At 41.0% G+C, this 20,663-nt stretch overlaps 1 protein-coding gene across 3 annotated transcripts in view; it reads left to right on the top strand.

The window, feature by feature from the left end:
- The window catches only part of LOC122550442 (NALCN channel auxiliary factor 1-like), a 528,822-nt gene that overhangs the window by 378,369 nt on the left and 129,790 nt on the right, over nt 1-20,663 (top strand). For 2 of the 3 annotated variants that reach the window (XM_043691177.2, XM_087987874.1), the window contains exon 2: nt 19,015-19,124. The exons of the other annotated variant lie outside the window; for it this stretch is intronic. In XM_043691177.2, the coding sequence (XP_043547112.2) occupies nt 19,015-19,124 (110 nt within the window). The remainder of the gene's footprint in view (nt 1-19,014; nt 19,125-20,663) is intronic. 3 annotated transcript variants of the gene reach the window in all.

The following is a 20,663-nucleotide window of genomic DNA, read 5'->3' as shown; positions in this document are numbered from 1 at the left end:
CTTTCACACGACAATGAGTTGGATCTTCAGGTAACCATGTCCATTGGGTTGCTGTAAGTGATAGAAGTGATCTGAAGCCCAATGTTATTAAATTCATCCTGAGCCTTGAGCAAACATGTTTGTTAATACTTTTGGAACAGTCTGGGGTGGCACAGTGGCTCAGTGGGTTAGCACTGCTCCCTCATAGAACCAGGGTCCCAGATTCGATTTCAGCCTTAGGTGACTGTCTGTGTGGAGTTTACACATTCTCCCCGTGTCTGCCTGGGTTTCCTCTGGGTGCTCCAGTTTTCTCTCACAGTCCAAAGATGTGCAGGTTAGGTGAATTGGCCATGCTAAATTGCCCATTGTGTTAGGTGCATTAGCCAGAGGGAAATGGGTCTGGGTGGGTTACTCTTCGCAGGGTCGGTGTGGACTTGTTGGACTGAAGGGCCTGTTTCCACACTGTAGGGAATCTAATAAGTTTGTGGGCAGTTGGTTTGGCCAATCATGATCAAGCACTTTTTGATGGTAAGTGCATAATGGTATTTCAAAACTGTATCAGAATCCATATATGTCATGGGTTCCAATTTTTAGCATCCAATGAGTTTCTTAATGTCTCAGAAAGGTATTTTGCTGACCCATTTTAAAGCCTTATCCAAAAACAGTGGAAACCCAGATATTGGTAAGGAATATACCATAACAAAGAACAATGGATGCTGGAAATCTGAAACAAAACCAGAAATTGTTGGAGAAATTCAGAGGTATCTGGATGAGTACATGAATCGGAAAGGTTCAGAGGAAAATGAAGCAAATGCTCACAAATGGGACTCGATTTCTTTGGGATATTTGGTTGACATGGACAAGTTGGGCCGAAGGGTCTGCTTCTGTGCTGTATATCTCTATGACACTATGAAGTCTGGAAGCAGACTTTCTGAAGAAGGGTCATTGCACCTGAAAAGTTAACTCTGCTTTTTATCCACAGGTACTGCCAGACCTGCTGAGCTTCTCCAGAAATTTCTGTGGTTGCCGTTGATAAGGAGTAGTTTGGCAAAAGTTTTCTTGCCATTTCTCTCATATTTGAAAAGGATTGCAAGTTATATTAAAATTAGCATAGGTTTGACATTCCACTGCCAAACATAACCCATCCAATGCCTGGAGGAAGAATGCCTCATATACCGCCTTGGGACCCTCCAACCACATGGTATCAATATCAATTTCGCCAGCTTCCTCATCTCCCCTCCTCACACCTTATCCCAGATCCAACCCTCCAACTTGGCACTGCCCTCTTGAACTGTCCTACCTGTCCATCTTCCTTCCCAGCTATCTGTTCCACCCTCCCCTCTGACTTTTCACCCCCACCTGTATCTACCTATTGCTTTCCCAACTACCTTCCTACCAGCCCCACCCCCACCCTCCTATTTATCTCTCAGCCCCCTTCTCCCATTGACATTTCCGATGAAGGGCTTATGCCTGAAACATCAATTCTCCTGCTCCTTGGATGCTGCCTGACTTACTGTGCTTTTCCAGCACCACACTTTGCAACTCTGACTCTCCAGTATCTGAAGTCCTCACTTTCTCATCGGTATGGCATTACACGTAGACTTGTTAAACATTGCCTCAGGTTCGTCAGTTTTATTGTTTAGAGATTTGTCCATGATTCCTCCTATTGGATGTAGGTTTGCTTGCTGAGCTGGAAGGTTCGTTTTCAGATGTTTCATCACCATGCTAGGTAACCTCATCAGTGAGCTTCCAGTGAAGCCTTCACTGAAGGCTCGCTGAAGATGATACCTAATATGGTGACGAAACATCTGAAAACAAATCTTCCAGCTCAGCAAGCAAACTTACATCCAGAACCTCAACCTGAGCTACAAATCTTCTCAAAACTCATTAATTTCTCCTACTTTTACAAGTTTAAAACCCCTAAATTCGTCTGACATATTTAAAATCAATTGTTAATACAAACATCCTCTCCTTACCCTTCATGCTTACAATTTTTGCTATAGTATTTTCAAGCTCCAACAATAGGACAAGCCACATTAAATTTAGCAATAAGCATTGAATTAGAGTTAGTTAACAGTGGACATTTGTTCAATAGTAAACAGAGTGCAGTTAAATTCAATACAATCTTTGTAAGAGAAAAATGCAAAAGCGAGTTACAGAAACAATGCTTGAGAATGGCACCAAATGAACTGCTCTTTCAGAAAATTGGTGCAGACACAGTGAATTGATTGGCCTCCTTCTGAACTGTGACATGTCTGTGGGCCTGTGAAAACAGCTGCTAAAAGTTTGTTACAGGTGAGGCTGAATTCAACGCGATGAGAGAAAAACTGCAGTAAATTGGGAAATCTGTGAATGGGTAAAATGGCAGAAGATTTGCAGGAAGTATTCTAAAGTAAAATGATACAAAACCAACAGATGATTCTAAGCACCAAGAGCTCTCCCAAGTCAAAAGAGGTAAGGGACAACTGGTAAAGATAGCAAATTTTCCCAAACCAACATTATAGATGTCTTGCCATTGTTTTGGTCTCTCAGAGTTACCTCTTTAATAGTCAGGAAGTGATGTTATAGCTTTATAAAAGTTTGTTTCTGCCACGCTTAGAGTACTGCATTCAATTCTGGTCAGCACACCACGGGAAGTATGTGGAGGCTTTGGAGGGGGTACAGAAAATGTTTACCAGGATGCCGCCTGGATTAGAAAGTATGAGCTACAAGGACAGGCACAAACTAAGGTTGTTTTTTCTGGAGGTTGAGGGGAGACCTGATAGGAAAATATAAAATTATGAGAGGCATAGATAGGGTAGATAATCAGAATCTTTTTCCCAGAGTTGAAATATTTAATACTAGGGGGTATTCATTTACAATGAGAGGGGCAAGCTTTTTACACAGTGTGTGCCTGGAATGCATTTCCAGGGGTAGTGGTGGAGGCAGATTAAGGTAGAGGCTTACAGATAAGCACATGAATGGAGGAATATGGAACATGGGCAGGCAGAATGATTAGTTTAACTTGGTATCATGTTCGGCACAAAATCGTGGGCTGGAGGGCCGGTTCCTGGGCTGTCCTGTTCTATGTTCTCTAAGCATTTGTCTGTTATTTCTTCAGAGAATTCAATAAGGTTGATCAAGTATCAAAGCCTCCCTTTTGAAATCTTAACTGAGGAATCTTTATTATATTCTCACGTTTTAGATTTTTTACTATTACCTCCTTTATTAAGTATTCCATGTAATTCTTCCCACTGAGATTAAGCTACTGGTTTATAAATATTCTACATCTGGTTTCGAATATATCAATAATATTAATTATCTGGCACTATTCCTTTTTCTATTGAAGTCTGTAGTGTTATGGATCAAACCAAATGAGTCCTAACCAAAATATTGTAAGGAGATAGCTTAGACCCTAACTTTAATGTGTATTAAAAACAAGTATAGTTGTGTTCTAAATATGATTTGATTCTTCCTCCACTAAGCTTTATAGAATAGGATCCCCACAGTGTGGAAACAGGCCATTCAGCTCAACAAGTCCATACCAAACCTCTAGACATCATCTCACCCAGACCTATCCCCTACTCTATCCCTGTAATCTTGCATTTCTCACGGCCAATGTACCTAGCCTACAGATCCCTGGACACTATGGGTAATTTAGCATGGCCAATCTACCTAACCTACACAATCTTTGGACTATGGGAGGAAACCATATAGCCAACAGAAGCCCACACAGACACGGGGAGAATGTGCAAGCTCCACACAGACAGTCGCCTGAAGGTGGAATCGAACCCAGGTCCCTGGCATTGTGAGACAGAACTGCTAATCACTGAACCATTGTGGCGTCAAAACACACTTTAGTCAAAACACACTTTATTCATACAACACAAATAAAATAGAAAAAAAGGACATAATTTTAACTCCATTGAAATGCTTAACAAGATAATGTATTATTTAACCACTAATTGTCAACCTTTCCAATATAGGCAGTATCCCATAAAAACACCCTTTGGCAAAAATGCAATTCAGCAAAGCAGCTGTGATTCTCCCCTGCTAACTCTCTCCAGTCCCAAAAGAAAGAAACAATCTGGAACTTTTGGTTTTCAAGAGGAAGCCTTGCTAGCAAAGACTTCACTCCAGAAAAGAATTCAAGCTTTTAGCTCAGCAGCCAACAGACATGCTCACTAGCTGAAATCAAAACTAAAAACCTTCCTGGGTCTGTGAAATAACTGCACACCGTTACCAAGTCAACCTTTATTTACAAGTGTATAGTACATGGGTTTTGCCTACCCACCTCAGAACCAGTTCTTAGACTGAGGAGACTCTCAGAGAATCCTGTTTACATCTGTCGGCCAGGACTCCTTGAGTGGCCCAAGTTAACAACCCCAAGCAAGGATCTCATAGTCAATGAGATCCATTTGGCACTGGTTCCAATCACTACAGTCCGTGTGAACCCTTATCCCACACACTCATGTATCTTTTATATATTTGGGAAAAAAAATACAGGGAGAATTTAGAAGCAGTTTACCAACTGCCTGTCCGGAGCAGGCAATCTAGCACCACTGTTGCAAACCATTCTGCAAGAGACACAACACAGAGCACATCTCTCCCAAAGACACAGTAACATCATAGTAGTTTCACTTCATTCAAACTAAACATTTTATCCTCTCCAGATTTGTCGACTTCGTCATTTGCCATTCTCCAATCCACCTTTAATATGTTGATCTGTTTTGATGTTTTCAAAGCAATGGTGAAAGTCAAGATTTGCTAAACTTAACATGAACACCTGAATGACCAAAGAAATGGGCAGACAGACGAGCTCGGCATTATTTGAGCTTGATGTTCATTGGGCTGGAATAAGGCCTTTGCTGAGGGAGGTACTGAGAAGCCAAGGGCTAACAGTAGGGTGAAAATGTCCAAAGGAAGAGATTGGAAGGACACATGGGCCAAAGAAAGAGAATTGAAAGAAGGATCAAAATGTTCTGTTTATCTCAGTAAGAGAAGTTGGAATCTGTGACATCTGACAGGAAGAAAACATTTTTTTTCTTAAAGCAGCAGATGAGGTGAAGAATGAAACATAACTTAATGTCGGAATAGCTTTGATATTAATTAACATAATGTTGCCTGTAATAACTCAGGAAGCTCAGTTGGAAAGAAACGCTTTTTGCTGTTCAACAAGAAACAGAGCCACTACTGGTGGCACGCAAAGGCTAGTCTTGACCTGGGGCAGACAGATCTGTAGACCAGTCCCTGTGTCTGCTTTATATTTTGCATTCAGAAATGTTGTCAGACACAATTGATATGCTTCCCCCTCCCCCCCGTTACTAAATTACAGTAGCACTTTTCTTATTGAAGAGTAAATCACCTACATTTCCAATTGAATAAATTACATGCCTGTTAAGGACAATGTAATTCATGAAAGAAGAGGGCGAGGTAGGGAGAGCCAAAAAGTGAGTCTGCTTTATATATATAAACAACCTACTTAGGGATGTAAGATCACAATTCTGCAGGAGGTAGCTCTCAAAACTGTGTCTTCTGGTTCAGAGACATGGACACTGCCACTCAGCTACAGAAGGTCTGCTTTATATGTTTTCCCCACAACAGATATTTTTTTTTTAATTTGCGCTGCTCCAAAAGAGGCCTTCAGTCTTGAATTGTATGTTTCTTTTTCCCTCAAAATCATCCATGATTTTTATTTTTGTATGTCATGAGACAGGAAAAAGACACCATTGTGGGGAGAAAAACACCCATGTGGCCAATTGTATATTCACGAGCAAAACCTGTTGAGGGCAATGATGACATCAACAAAACAAGTGAGGGGTGGGGGTAGGGAGAGAAGGAGGGGACAACATCAAAATGGAGTTCTAGCAGGAAATAAAGCACTGTATCCACGCATCCCCCTCACCAACTCCATGGTGCCTGTGTCCCAAAAAACATCAAGAACATTGGTGGACAACATGTGTTCCCTCTCCAATGACACCTTAGGGCTGCTTTATAAAGGGCTCAGGTGATGAGTTCCAGCAAGGCAAGCCATTGCTTGTTACCAAGGGAACTCAGCTCAGTGATGCCATGAAGAGATTAATTTGTGTTTCCTCATGGAGCTTGGTCGGGTTATCAGACTGCCATAGAGAGAAATTGACAGCATGACTGTAGCTCAGGATGTAGTGAGTGCAGTGATTCAAGGAACACTGAGTCTCACAGAGATAAGTACAAGGCAGTGGCTGAGGAATGAGATATCACTGTGAAAGCAATCTTTCATGGACACAGAGTCAACTAAAAGAAGGGTAAAAGACATCAATAAAGGTGAATAAAGTGAAAGTTGTTAAACAGTAATACCATCAGAAAGAAGAACAGCATGTCCTAACGATGGACATTCCTGGAAGTCAAATTGCAGTGTATTAAATAGTAAACAGATACAAAATATTTCCCTGCTGGGAATCTGAAATATAAATAGAAACAAATAGTTATTTTGCCATTGCAGTGCTCAGGGCTGTGAATGATTTCATCTTGTTGGCAGGTTTGATCAGTTTGCGGATGTTAGATTTGACTAAGGAGTTGGTCTTGCTGTGCAGGTGTCAGTGATTTTATTTCACTGACAGCTTTGTGTTAACTTGTGAACATGCATGATTTTATTTACATTCTGTATTTCTTTTGGGTGTGTGGACATTGTTGTATTAGAACCATGAATATTAGGCTTATGACAACTCCCCAACTGCTAACTGTCCAGAAGTAAGCAAGGTTAATTAAACATTTAATTCCTTAATCATATGTTATCATGAATACCACCTAATTTATAGTCTGGGTTATTAGATTGTCCAAATAATCTACTTGTGGAGCTGAGACACTCATCCTTTTGACAAGGTGCCACACAGGAAGCTACTGAGTGAAATAAGGATCCATTATGTTACAGGCAATGTGTTAGCATGGATAGAGGCTTGGCTGTCTGGCAGAAAGCAGAGAGTGAGGATAAAAGGGTCCTTCTCAGGATGGCAGCCAATGCAAGTGATGTTCCACAAGGGTCAGTGTTGGGAGAGGCTGAACAGACTGGGGCTGTTTTCCCTGGAGTGTTGGAGGCTGAGGGGTGACCTTTAAGAGGTTTACAAAATTAAGAGGGGCATGGATAGGATAAACAGGCAAAGTCTTTTCCTTGGGATCGGAGAGTCCAAAACTAGAGGGCATAGGTTTAGGGTGAGAGGGGACAGATATGAAAGAAACCTAAGGGGCAACTTTTTCACACAGAGGGTGGTACATCTATGGAATGAGCTGCCAGAGGATGTGGTGGAGGCTGGTACAATTGCAACATTTAAGAGGCATTTGGATGGGTATATGAATAGGAAGGGTTTGGAGGGATATGGGCTGGGTGCTGGCAGTGGAACTAGATTGGGTTGAGATATCTGGTCAGCATGGATGGGATGGACTGAAGGGTCTGTTTCCATGCTGTACATCTCTATGACTCTACGACTTTATTAACATTCTAGATGAAGGAACTGAAGGCATTCTGGCTAAGCTTGTAGATGATACAAAGAGAGGTAGAGGGACAGGTAGCACTGAGGAGGCAGGGAGGCTGCAGAAGGATTCAGACAGGTTTGGAGAGTGGGCAAAGAGTTGGCAGATGGAGTACAATGTGGGAAAGTCTGAGGTTATGCAGTTTCATAGTAAGAATAGAGACATAGACTATTTTCTAAATGGGGAGAAAATTCAGAAATCTGAAGTGCAAAGAGACTTAGGAGTTCTAATCCAAGATTCTCTCCAGGGAAACTTGCAGGTTGAGTCAGAAGTTAAGAAGGCAAATGCAATGATGGCATTTATCTTCAGAGGACTTGAACATAAAAATAGGGACATAACTTCTGAGGCTCCATAAGGCTCTGGTCAGACCATATTTGGAGTATTGTGTGCAGTTTTGAATGCCTTTTCTCAGGAAGGATGTACTGGTCTTAAAGTGTGTTCAGAAGGGGTTCATGAAATGGTCCCAGGAATGAAAAGCTTAATGCATGACGAATGTTTGAGAACTCTGAGTTTATAAGCGATGGAGTTTAGAAGGATGGGGGAGGGTATCTAATTGAAACATACAGAATATTCATTAGCCTGGACAGAGTAGGTGTAAGGAAGATGTTTCCAATGGTAGGAGAGGCTGGGACCTGAGGGCACAGCCTTAGATTAAAGGGAAAACATTTTAGAACAGAGATAAGGAGAAATTTCTTCAGCCAGAGAGTGGTGAATCTATGGAATTCATTGCCACAAAAGGCTGTGGAGGCCAGGTCATTGATTATATTTAACACTGAGATAGATAGGTTCTTGAGTAGGAAGGAAATCAATGGTCATGGCGAGACAGCAGCAGAATGGGGTCGAGAAACTTAGCAACCATGATTGAATGGCAGGAGACAAAAAGACTGCAGATGCTGGAGTCCAAGGTGGACAAGCAGGAGGCTGGAAGAACACAGCAAGCCAGGCAGCATCAGGTGGCGGAGAGGTCGGAGCAGACTCGATGGGCTGAATGGCCTAATTTCTGCTCTTATGTATTATGGTCTTATAGTCTTATTAATGTGCTTGTTTAGTAATGTAGTTTAGAACCCATTTTGTGCAATGAATGTTTGCTGTTTTCTGCGGCTGGGGATACTGGCAGTGTAACTGACGTGAGATTAATATACATTTTATTCAGCTTCCAGGCTATTACCAGAAACCTAACAAGGATGCCAGAGTTGGTATGGAAATGAATGATGCCAAAGATTTGCCAGGGCTGGAAGTTATAAAATTTCCCTGTGAAGATATTAGATGGAATGATTTGGCTTTTGTTTCTGGATGGCTTCCCATCCATTCAGGGTGCCATTGGCTGGAAACAGATGGTCATCTGATTGTTACATGACCAAGCAAGAGTATTCATTAACTGCAGAGGATTTTATTCCATCTGTGTTTAGCTGGTGGACAACCACAAAAAAGGATTCATGCAGCACATGCCCGGGAACACTCATAATAATACATCTGGTCATCATCCACAAGGTGGGCAGACCTTGGAACCAAACTTAAACAGGAATAAAAAGATTCCCATTTCAAACAGGAGTGAAGGGCCATCAGAACCCACATGAGAACCAAATGTGTCATCTAATAAATAATTTTTCTCTTCAAGTTGCATTCTGGAGGGATCATTCATTCATCAACAGGAGAACACTTCCAGAATAATTGTGATGTGCTGTGCTCTATAGAGTACGGTGAGGACTAGAGGTGCAGGATGAACACACTTCACCTGATCAGGATTACAATGATGATAAGGAGGAAGTTGGTGCCCCCCCATTCCAGACTAGTTGGTCATATAGCTGCTCAGGATGGTCAGGAATGCTTGATGGAAAATTCAGTTCATCGTTTAAACCAGACTGAAGCAATTCTCAAATTCCTTGCCATTGCATACCCACATGGACATGTCATCTGGTCATTACCAGACACCTGTAGCAAATCCATCAATTACTTTCTGTCTCAGTTCTTCCCATTCAGTACATAATGAATGAAAAACAGAGTTGGTACTCAAAATTTAACAATGAGAGAAACAGGAAAGTGGGATTTAGTTGTAGTACATCTAGTGTGATTCAAGAAATTAAGTTAACAAATATTCAATAACAGCCATATGCTTGGTGAATTTTGAAGACCTGTTCTTTTCTCTTTCAGTGGAAGCCATGTAACTCCCTCTCTATTCCTTACTCTCACTTGAGGTTCTCACTTGACAGCCCAACATGGATGGCTCCATCTGAAGCTATGAAGAGGGACACACGTGTGAGTGGAAGAGAAGTTAGCCTGGGGCAAGGAATGCATGAGATCATGCAGCTGTCTTTCAATTATCTCTCCCAGATTCCACATCAACAGAGTAGAGTTTGGGGAGAACTGTGCCCTCTGACACCATTGTCACTACCACAACTCTCAACTGTCATCACTTGCGAGGCTGGTTTACCTGGCGACATCCAGTGAACTGTCCAAGGTTACCTATGACAGGCCATCTTTAGCAGGCATGAGCTCCTCTGTAGAATGCTCATCACCTGGAGGCAAGGGCTGTACCTCTTCTTTGAATATCATAAAGCAGAGAAATGCTACAGGCTGTATGATTAAGATGATGTTTCAGTAAGTGCTGACATTAACTCATGGTGACATTGACTTCTTGTGGGTCTGAAATGTAGATCCTGTCACCAAAGAACACCTTACCCAATCTTGTCACCTCGAGGGTTTGAGGAAGCAGAGATGTTAGCAATGTCTCCTGTCAGGCTGGGACAACTACAAATCTGTGGAGGTCATAGAATCATAAAATCCCTACAGTGTGGAAGCATGCCATTTTCTTCCTGACCTCTCCGCCTCCACCCCAGTCTGACCTATCACCCTCACCTTGACCTCTTTCCACCTATCACATTTCCGACGCCCCTCCCCCAAGTCCCTCCTCCCTACCTTTTATCTTAGCCTGCTGGACAAACGTTCCTCGTTCCTGAAGAAGGGCTTATGCCCGAAACGTCGATTCTCCTGTTCCCTGGATGCTGCCTGACCTGCTGCGCTTTTCCAGCAACACATTTTCAGCTCTGATCTCCAGCATCTGCAGACCTCACTTTCTCCTCAAGCATGCCATTTAGCCCACTGAGTCCACACCGACCCTCCGGAGTGCATCCCACCAGACCCTATCTACCCTGTCCCTGTAACCCTGCATCTCTCATGGTTAATCCACCTAGCCTGAACATCCTTGGACACTATGGGGCAATTTAGCATGGCCAATCCACCTAATCAGCACATCTTTGGACTGCGAGAGGACTCAGAGAAAACCCACACAGAGACAGGGAAAATGTGCAAATTCCACACAGTTCAGTCACTGGTGTTCAAACTGTCCTTTGTACCCTGTGCTGAGTTCTCCATCGAGACTGACACAGGAATACTCTGAGTGTCTATAAGGTGTGTGAGTAACTGACGGATTCAGCGCATTTAGTTAGGATAGCAATCAGGCAACGGCTTATTATGCAATGTTGACAGTATCACTTGAGAATGTGTTATATATTTGGGAGCTGACTGATTTTGAACCACATTACAAAGTTGCACAGAGATATGGATGTGTGACTGACAGAAAATCTGAAGTTGGGCATGTTTAGTACAAAAGGACCAGAAGGAGCAGGAATTTTCATCCCTGGATGAATGTGGAAAACTTTAGCCATCCCCAAGCCTCACCAGCTTTGCTCTCTTAATCAAAGCATGAATCTTTAGCTCCTCAATCACAGACCTGATCCTTCTGTTCCCGCTCGATAAACAGCTCTGATCACTTTGCACCAAAGCTCTGTGCAACGGACAACCAACCAATGAAACACAGTTGATGCACACAAAGATGATAACAAAAGGAATGTGAAAGTATGGATTCCCCTCAAAGTGCTTCAACATTTCGCAGGTTGTCCCCATCTGTTTCCAGCAGGTGTGGTCAATTCTGTCACAGTTGTTACAACAGGCAGCTGAATCAAATCAGTCTTTCTACATCTGTCATCGAAGCACAGGCAAAGTAAACAATCAAAGACCCCCAAAGAGCCACTCCAATGGTTTCTAACCAGACTTTGAATAAGCAATCCCAGACTTTATGAATAATTAATTTCCAGACACCAGCCTTGTACATTAGTTTGATAAAAGAATAAAAATAAAGATAAATCTGTCAGAGTTCTAACACCACTCAGCTGTATCAGCAGGATCATCAGAAGATGTTTATGCCAAGGCATAATGATTGTTTTCCCAGAGCATCTCAATGATTAGCTGCTCCCCCTCTGCTGCAGGAAGGGTGTGGAAAGCTACATGAGAAAATTTCATTAGATGAGAAGCTGGAAAAGCATCTGGGGAGCATGAAAGTCAAATTTCAGGCTGAAACCCTTCTTCAGGACTCTTCAGCCCAAAACATTCACTTTCCTGCTCCTCGGATGCTGTCTGACCTGCTGTGCTTTTCCAGCTTCGCATCTATTGACTCTGGCTTCCAGTATCTGCAGTCCTCACTACCTCCTAGTCACTGAGAAAATGTTATGTTGTGAAGTTGTTGATGCTCTTCAGTAGAATTGCATATATTGTTTTGACATTTATTAACACTTTCCCACTCATGGTTGCTGGGTGATAACTCACCTTTTCACTTGCCTGCTGATGAACAGGAAAACATTACATAACCAATGGAAGATGTGCATTGTCTGCTTGGGTGATTGCAGGATTGTTTTATGTCAGTGACATTGGGAGTGACTGTCATTCTGACCCAGTGTCGTTACCAAGTGAACCATGTATTAATGAAGGTAAAGCAGAATCCAGGCTAAATGTGAGCAACAAGAACTTCATTGACTTTGCCATCCTCTTCCCCATCATCCTCCACACCCTCTTCCTCAGATGTGTACTCAGCACCTTGCTCCTGCTGTAGTAGGTGTGATGTTGGGCAGAATGCAATGCACCATGGTCATTCTGGTTATCCTAGCACCCAATCCGTTTCTTCAGCATGTTGATAGTTTGTTCAGTCATGTATCTGGTGGTCATGTTGCTATAACTGTGGCACTGCTCAGCTTCAATGGTCAGGAATCAGGCAGGTTACAGCGAAATTTGAAATGGTTATGCCTTTGACTCTTAGCAGGCACACTGGAAGCTGACTTGCTAATCTTAAGATCTTCATGAGTTTGGATTAAGGCAGGACCAAAGCAGCTGCAGCTTGCAGAATGTTAAACACCTGCTGCTTATTGTGTGAGTGAAAACCTTTGCAGTTTACACATCATGTGGCAAAATGATAATGGGCCAGTCATCCAGAACTCCTAGCCAACTTGTTGGAGGCATGGGTTTGAATCCCACCATTGCACATGGTGTGAAATTTGGATTCCATAATTTATTTTACAAATCTGGAATTAGAATTCAAGCTTCATGGAATCAAATGAAAAAGCTCATCTGATTCACTATTATCCTTTTTCAGCGAAGGTGATCTATTGATTGTAAATGGTCTGATCTTTGTGTGACACCAAAGCCATGCTCTGCGCAATCAGAGTTGGGAAATAAATACTGGCTTAGCCACCAATGTCCACATTCCATCAACAAATAAAAAAATTACTCCTGGATAATTTTGGAGATACCTTGTTTCCCACATGTATCTGGCAACTAGTAGTGTGCAATTAAGGGAAGTAAATCATTCTGATACGTGATTTTACAGGTACGTTTCCTGACCAAGCTAGTAAGTCTTCAGTGCCAATACTTTTGTGTACCATGACTGGATACCCCTAGCATTGACCCTGACAGATCCCTACATGGGTTGAATCTGACTGTGGTAGTCAATTTTAAAGCCCCCAGAAGCACATATCAACCAGGTCCATCTGGTTGCAGGTTTTCTTCAGTGAGTCCCTTGATGCCGGTTACTCCTGATGCTCTGACCTAGACTCTAGCAACACTGTGCTGTGGAGTTCAAATTCTATGACATAAGCTTGAATCTGAATTTCAGGCACTTCCAACCCTACTGATCCCAATTCAAGACAATATTCCTCAAAGTAATGTCTTCTCCTCATCCTTTATATCAAATTATACAGCCTCCCCATTGCTTACATTGAAGTGGCTAATGTTCTGTTTGAGATCGTGAAACATATAATTTAATTTTGGCATTGGTGGTGCTCAGGTTCCTGAGTGGTTTTATTTCCAATTCATCTGGATTTGTTTGATTCCGTACTAGTGTGCTATTATTTCAGAAAGGAAACTTGCATTTATATGGAACTATTCACAACAGTGGCTCTTCTCAAAGCACTTTGTAACCAATGAAGTATGAAGTGTAGACCCTGGTGGAATATAAGAAATGCTTTGGGTCCAGCAAAATCCAACAAACAGCAGCAGGATAATGGCTCCGCAATATTCCAGCCAGGGTCAGAAACTCTACTTCCAGCTCAAATTAGATTAAAAATCTACCCAACTATTCTGTTTCGTTGTGATATTGATTGAAGGATAAATGACCAGATTACCAGAACACAGGGGATAATTCCCCTGCTTTTTCGGGTCACTGGTTCTGTATAGGAATGTATCTGCTGCTATTTTATAGTTTGTTTTGCTTTAGTCTATTGTGTTAATGCTGTTATTTTACTGCTAAGTTTGCTCTATTTGGATGTTTGTTTGCTGTTATTTAACGGTATGCTTGATTCAGTTGTGTGAGTGGTTTTACTTTAGGATTGGTGTTCCGCTGTTTGGGTGCGAATGCTGCTATTTGGGATTCAGTCTTGCTGTTTGAGAATAGGAGTTCTGTTATTTTGGATTCAGTCTTGATGTATTGGCAATGTCAGAGCTGCTATTTTAGATACAGTCTTATTTTGTTAGTGGTGTGAGTGCTGTTATTTTAGGGCTGGTGTTGCTCTGTTTGGGTGTGTGAGTAGAGAGTGTGTTTGATCATCATTCTAAAATGTCCATGTTGGCACTTATTCTCCATACAGCACTCCTCCAAACCTCCTCCATCTAACATGTTCTGTTCCTTCCTATCTCTTGTAATCTCCCTTTAACAAATCTTCATTATGGTGCTGTGTTCTACACAAAAGTTAACTGTGAGGAAAGAAGTTTATCTGAAATTTTCTACTCAATTTATTGGCAGCTATCTTATATTTATGACCCCTAATTTTGTTCTCTCCCACAATTAGGAATCTGTTCTCTAAGTCTTCCTGTAATCTTTTCTTTTCTATAGAAAAGAGCCATAGCTTTTCCTCAAATGTGTAATCTCTCAGTTTTGGATCATTCTTATCAAACTTTAAGCACCTGCTCTAATGACACCATGCCCTTTTAATATTAAGGAGACTTGAAAAATTCACAGTGCTACACAGTTCATCTCATGTTTACCGTATTTCACTGCCTTTCAGTCCTATTCCTCATAAAATGAGTAAAGGTACTTTTGTAAACTGCTTTTATAAGGTCTCATTTCCTACATCACTACTTTCAGTAATTTATGAATAAATTCCTCAAGATCCTTCTACAGTCAGTTTTGCTATGACGCATTACTTCTGTTCTCGCACAACCCCGTATTATAAGAAAATCGCATAATAGCAGCACCATTTAAACTAATGGGGCTGGAATCATGGTATAACCAAAACACGCTTTAAAAGTTTGCACTTTAGAAACAGTGTCTCCAATTCATCAATCATGTTATAGAGAATTTGCATTAACGAAACATGTGGTATAGCAAAACGACATGTACTTCCCTACCAACTTAGTCATATTTTTCCAATCTCCTCATTCTTCCCATTAGAATGTATCCCCACCAACATGCACTCTCAAATCTTTTTGACAATCTATTCCAGTAGAGCTATAAAACTGATATCCACCCAACAATGCAGAGAATTGCCTCGTATGTCCTATACATAAAATCAGGATAAGTTTAACTGATCTAATTACTGTCCGATCAGTCTACCTTTGATCATCAATAAAATTATGGAAAAATCAGCAACAGTGCCATTAAGCAGCACTTGCTTAGCAATAACTTGCTTGCTAGTGCTCAGTTTGGGTTCTGCCAGGGCTACTCAGCTCTTGGCCTCATTCCAGCCTTGGTCCAAACATGGACAAAAGAGCTGAATTCCAGCGATGAAATGAGAGCGACTTCCCTTGACATTAATGCTACATTTGACCAACTGTGACACTGAGGAGATCTAACAAAACTAGAGTCAATGGAAACAAGGGGATAAAGCTCTGATGGTTGGAGTCATGTCATGACAGGAAGATGGTTGACGTTATTGAAGGCCAGTCATCTCAGCTCAGTTCCTCAGCATAGTGACCAAGGCCCAACCATTAACAACTCTATCAATGACCTTCCTTCCAACACAGGGTCAGAAGTGGGGATGTTTGCCGATGATTGCTCAATGTTCAGCACCATTCATGACTCCTCAGGTACTGAAGCAGCCCAAGTCCAAATAAAGCAAGACCTAGATATTATCCAGGCTTGGGCTGACAAGTGACAAGTAACATTCATGCCACATGAGTACCAGGAAATGACCATATCTAACAACAGAATTTAGCCATCACCACTTCACAGTCAATGGTGTCACCATCACTGAAACCTCCACTATCAGCAAGCTGAGGGTTATCATTAATTGGAAAGTGAACATATAAATTTTGAGCAGGTCAGAGGCTAGGACTCCTGCAATGAGTAATTTGCCTCCTGAGACCTCCAATCCTGTCCATCATCTACAAGGCTCACGTCAGGAATGTGATGGAATTCCCAAACTTGACTGAATGAGTGAATCTCAGCAACATCCAGGATAAAACAGAACACTTGATTGGCACCACATCCACAAATATTCACTACGATGCTCAGTAGCAACAACATGTAACATCTACGAGATGCACTGCAGGAATTCACCAATGATCCTTTAAACAGCAAATTCCAACACAACAACCACTACCATCTAGAAATAGAAGGGCAGTAGATACATGGGAATGCCATAACCTAGGGCAAGTTCCCCTCAAATCTGCTCTTGACTGGCTCAAAAATATACCACCATTCTTTCGCTGGGTCAACGTTCTGGAACTACTGTATCTCTCTAACAGCATATTGGGTCCACCTTCACATACTACAGCAATTCAAAAGAGTAGCTACCACCACCTTCCCGAGGGCAAGTAGGAATGGGTAATAAGTAACAGCCAGCAAAGCCCACACTCCATTGAGGAATAAAAAAAAAACTGGTGTTTCTCTGTTTGGGTATGTGCATGTTTTCTTTAGAATTGAAATTGTTCGTTTAGTTGTTTGTGGTGGTACATTAAAGCCTGTCCTGCTGGTTTGTTTATTCAATGCTGAGTTACTTTGTTAGGGTTTGTCAGCACTAACATTTCACAGTTCATTTTCCTCTATTTTTGATGTGAGTGATGCACTTTAACACTTGGGGGTATTGGTAACTTCAGATGTGTGAGTGCTATTGTTACAAAACTGCTTTGGGCTAATGGATGGTGTCATTTTAGGATCATGTTGCACTCTTCAGGTGCAAGAGGACGACTGTTTGAGAAGATGTCTTGCATTGTTCACTGAATTTGGGTGTTTGATTCCTGTTATTGTAGAGTTGGTGTCAGTGTTTGTCAGTGATGTTACTGTGGAGTTGCAGTTCTATTCAGGATTGTGATTACTAGTTGGTGTAAATCTTTTCCACATCATGAATTACTTTTATATTGTTTGGCTTGGTTTGAATGTGTAAATCTTGCTAGAGTCTGTGTTGCCTTCTTAGAGTGTGAGAGATGATCCTTTAGCGTTGGTGTTGATCTGGATGAGCATCATTTGACACTCATTCCTGGTCTGCTTGGTGAATGTGTTCTGTTATTGTGCTTTTAATGTTACTGTATATAGGTCAAAGTTAAAAATCAGACAGCACCAGGTTATAATCCAACAAGCTTAATTGGATGCACTAGCTTTTGGAGCGCTGCTCCTTCATTAGGTGGTTGTGGAGTATGTTCAGTGGCTTTACAGTGAATGATACTATTTTGGAATTGGCACTGATTACTCTTAAAGGTGTGTAAGTTTCAATTTAGAGTCAGTTTTATTCAATGTGTGTGATTTTTAGAGTCAGTGTTAGTGAGTAATGGTATTTTGAGTCAACATTAATTCTAGCTTAGCACATAAGTTTCTTTCTAGTCAGTATTGCTCAGTTTACATTTATGAGTTCTACTTTCAGTTTCTGTTGCACTATTTAGGTTTTCTAATCATTTTAGAATTGTTTGGGCGTAGGAGTTCTGTTATTCCAGTGTTACTGTTAGGTACACAAGGATTGATGGGTGAAAGAAAGACCACCAAACATCTAGCTCATCTTCCAGCACCCTGGTAGTTGCATGATACAATGATAATGGGCTTGTTGATGATTTCTAACAATCCACCCCCTCATTAATACACAGCAGAGCCAAACAGAGCCCTTCCTGAAGAAGGGCTAATGCCCGAAATGTCGATTCTCCTGTTCCCTAGATGCTGCCTGACCTGCTGCGCTTTTCCAGCAACACATTTCCATCTCTGATCTCCAGCATCTGCAGACCTCACTTTCTCCTCAAAGAGCCAAACAAGAGTTCAGTACAATCCAAGCAGACAAAGACAGCAGAAACTATGTCGCATCTATTTGTTCTTCCTCACCATTTGTTGAGGCTCAACTTGCTCATACACTGTACCACAGAATTGTTTTTGAAAGAAGTCTATTTAATTTCACTTTGAATTAATTACTACCAACTGCCCCCACCATCCCTCTACAGGTTTCTCCAGGTTTTCACAGATAACTTTGAACAACTTCAAGTGCCATTTTCTCAATTTTGTTTTCTGTTTTGGACTATCGCAATGATGTACCTTATCTAGACCCTTCAGAATTATTTTTAAAAACCAGCAAGCATGTCACCTATTATAATCCTCCTTATCTATCAGAAAACATTCAGTTTATACGAGCACACTTTGTTTCCTCTGATTCACCATTTTGGTTGTGTCCTTTTCAATTGCTATAGTATGGATTTTTTTTTCAACTATGATCAGAACTGTGCACGGTAACCTAAGCACAGTCACATCAATGATTTATAAAGGGGCAGAATTATGACACTTCTTTGGCTCCAAATTTAAATTTTTAATATTTTCATCATCTATTTTATACATTATCTCAGAGCATTGTTATGATCCCTTGATTTTGTTCTGAATCAGTAATTTCCAGATTTTTTTTTTCTCATTTTCCATCCCGAATTTTTATTCCCATTTAAGTAATGCAGCTACGTATTTTATCCCCACATGAAACAATTTGCATCTCTCATCGTTCAATTTCATCTGACATTTTCTGCCCAATTTCAAACTATATTTCATCCACCTGTAGCTTATCCTGTTTAGTTTTTGAGTCTACCACCTCCATTAGATTTGTATTATTTGCAAATTTAACCAGTGTGCTTGAGGCTCCTAGCTCCAGATTTTAATGAAGATATTTTAAAAAGAGTTTCCAAAACAGACCATTGTGGGAACGCACTGATATAATTCTCCTAAACTGCTTATAATCCATGTACCAGTACATTCTGGGTTCTATTGGTCAACCAATTACGTATCCATTGTAAAATATTTCCACTGATACCCGCTTTCTTTATTTTCAGTACCAGCCTGGCCAGAAGACCAGTATCCAAGGCCTTACTGAATTCCAAGTATACTTCAACCACAGTCTTACCCCGATCAAGCTCTTTTGTCACATCCTCAAAGAAAACCAGTAAGTTAGATTGCAAAGACTTTCCCTTCATGAATCCATTTTTGACTATCTTTTTTATGATTTTATTTCCATTTTGTTGTGCTTGGGTGTGTGAGTGACATGATTTTGGGTTGGTGTTGCTGTATTAAAGTCTGAGTGTCAGTATTTAGATTCTGTTTCGCTCCACTTTGGTGTGAGTGATGTGAATTTGGAACAAGTGTACATCTGAGTATATGACTTGGCCTTTTGATTGTTCTGTTCGCGCGGGTGTATTTGTGTGTGTGTGTATGCTGTCATATTAGAGTGTGCTTTGCTCCATTTGATTGTATGAATGCTATTATTGTGAAGCCTATATTACTCTTCATGGTGTGAATGCTGTTATTTGAGAGAATGTTTTGACGTTTTACAGCTGTATTAAAGTCATTTATATCACAGGCAGTTTGACACTATTTACAGCATAACTCCTGTTATCCTATAGTTAGTTTTGGTCAATTTAGTTGTGCAGAGATTACTGTTTTGATGGTAATTTTATTGTTTGGTTGAGAGTGCTGTTAATCTGGAGTTCACAATATTTTTGGATACAGGTTTTTGGATAGGTGTGCTCTAGCAAATTGGTTTTGCCTCATTGGGTGTGAGTGCTGTTTTCTGGAGTTGATTTTACTTCCCTGGTGTGAATCTAGAGTCATTCTATGCCCTCATCCTGATATTATTGTCACTCTGGGTTTGAGTATGGCATCAATTTGGAGTGTGTGTTCATTTATTTGGTGTGAGTACAGTTGGTCCAGTGGGTGCAGGAATTGTTACTTTGAAGCTGTTATCATTCAGTTCATGTTAATGCTATTATTGTGATGTTATTGTCTGATTGATGATGCATGAATGTTATTAATTGGGGGTTGTAGTCTTGTTCACATGTGAACAATGTTACTTTGGAGTAGCTTTGCCATGTTAGTACATGTTTATTATCTGCCATTGGTATGGGTCTGTTCAAGGTTAGGATGTTACTCTGAAGGTGTTGTTCATGTTCAGTCAAAATTTGTTGAAGTTGTTTGGACCGAATGCTGCTTTTGTTGAGTTTTTGCTTTGTATATGTTAAAGCTGTTACTTTGGAGTTTCTTCCTTTCATCTGGGGTGTGAATGTTGCTAATCTGAATTCTCTCTAGCTCTAATCAAGTGTGAATGATTTATTCTCATGGACTTCATATTCATGTGTGTTGACTAATATGAAGTCTGTGTTGTTTCATTTGACAGTGTGTTTTTGAATAACATAGTGGTGCTGCACTGCTCTATATATGAGTTATTATGGAGTTGGAAATTTGTGTGTGTGTTGTCCAGTTCTGTCCTGTGTCCCTGTGTTACACAACATTATGAGTTGCTTTCCCTGTTCTTTGGGAGTGTGTGTTAGCCTTGAATTTGTCTTTCTGTTTTTTATTAATGAATGTTGTTATTCTGAAGGTGGTGTTGCTCTGTTCCATTTTTGTGCGAGTCCCTGTGTGTGTTAGTCTGGAGTTGGCATTGTTCATTGGATGTGTGTTGCTGTCATTTTAGATTTGGCACTGCTCT

Source organism: Chiloscyllium plagiosum, unplaced genomic scaffold, assembly GCF_037043375.1.
Source record: "Chiloscyllium plagiosum isolate Xiang-an unplaced genomic scaffold, Cpla_swu_hap1 HiC_scaffold_6, whole genome shotgun sequence".
Taxonomy (NCBI): domain Eukaryota; kingdom Metazoa; phylum Chordata; class Chondrichthyes; order Orectolobiformes; family Hemiscylliidae; genus Chiloscyllium; species Chiloscyllium plagiosum.
The sequence above is the reverse complement of the archived record's forward strand: the minus strand, read 5'-3'. Positions and strand labels throughout refer to the sequence as shown.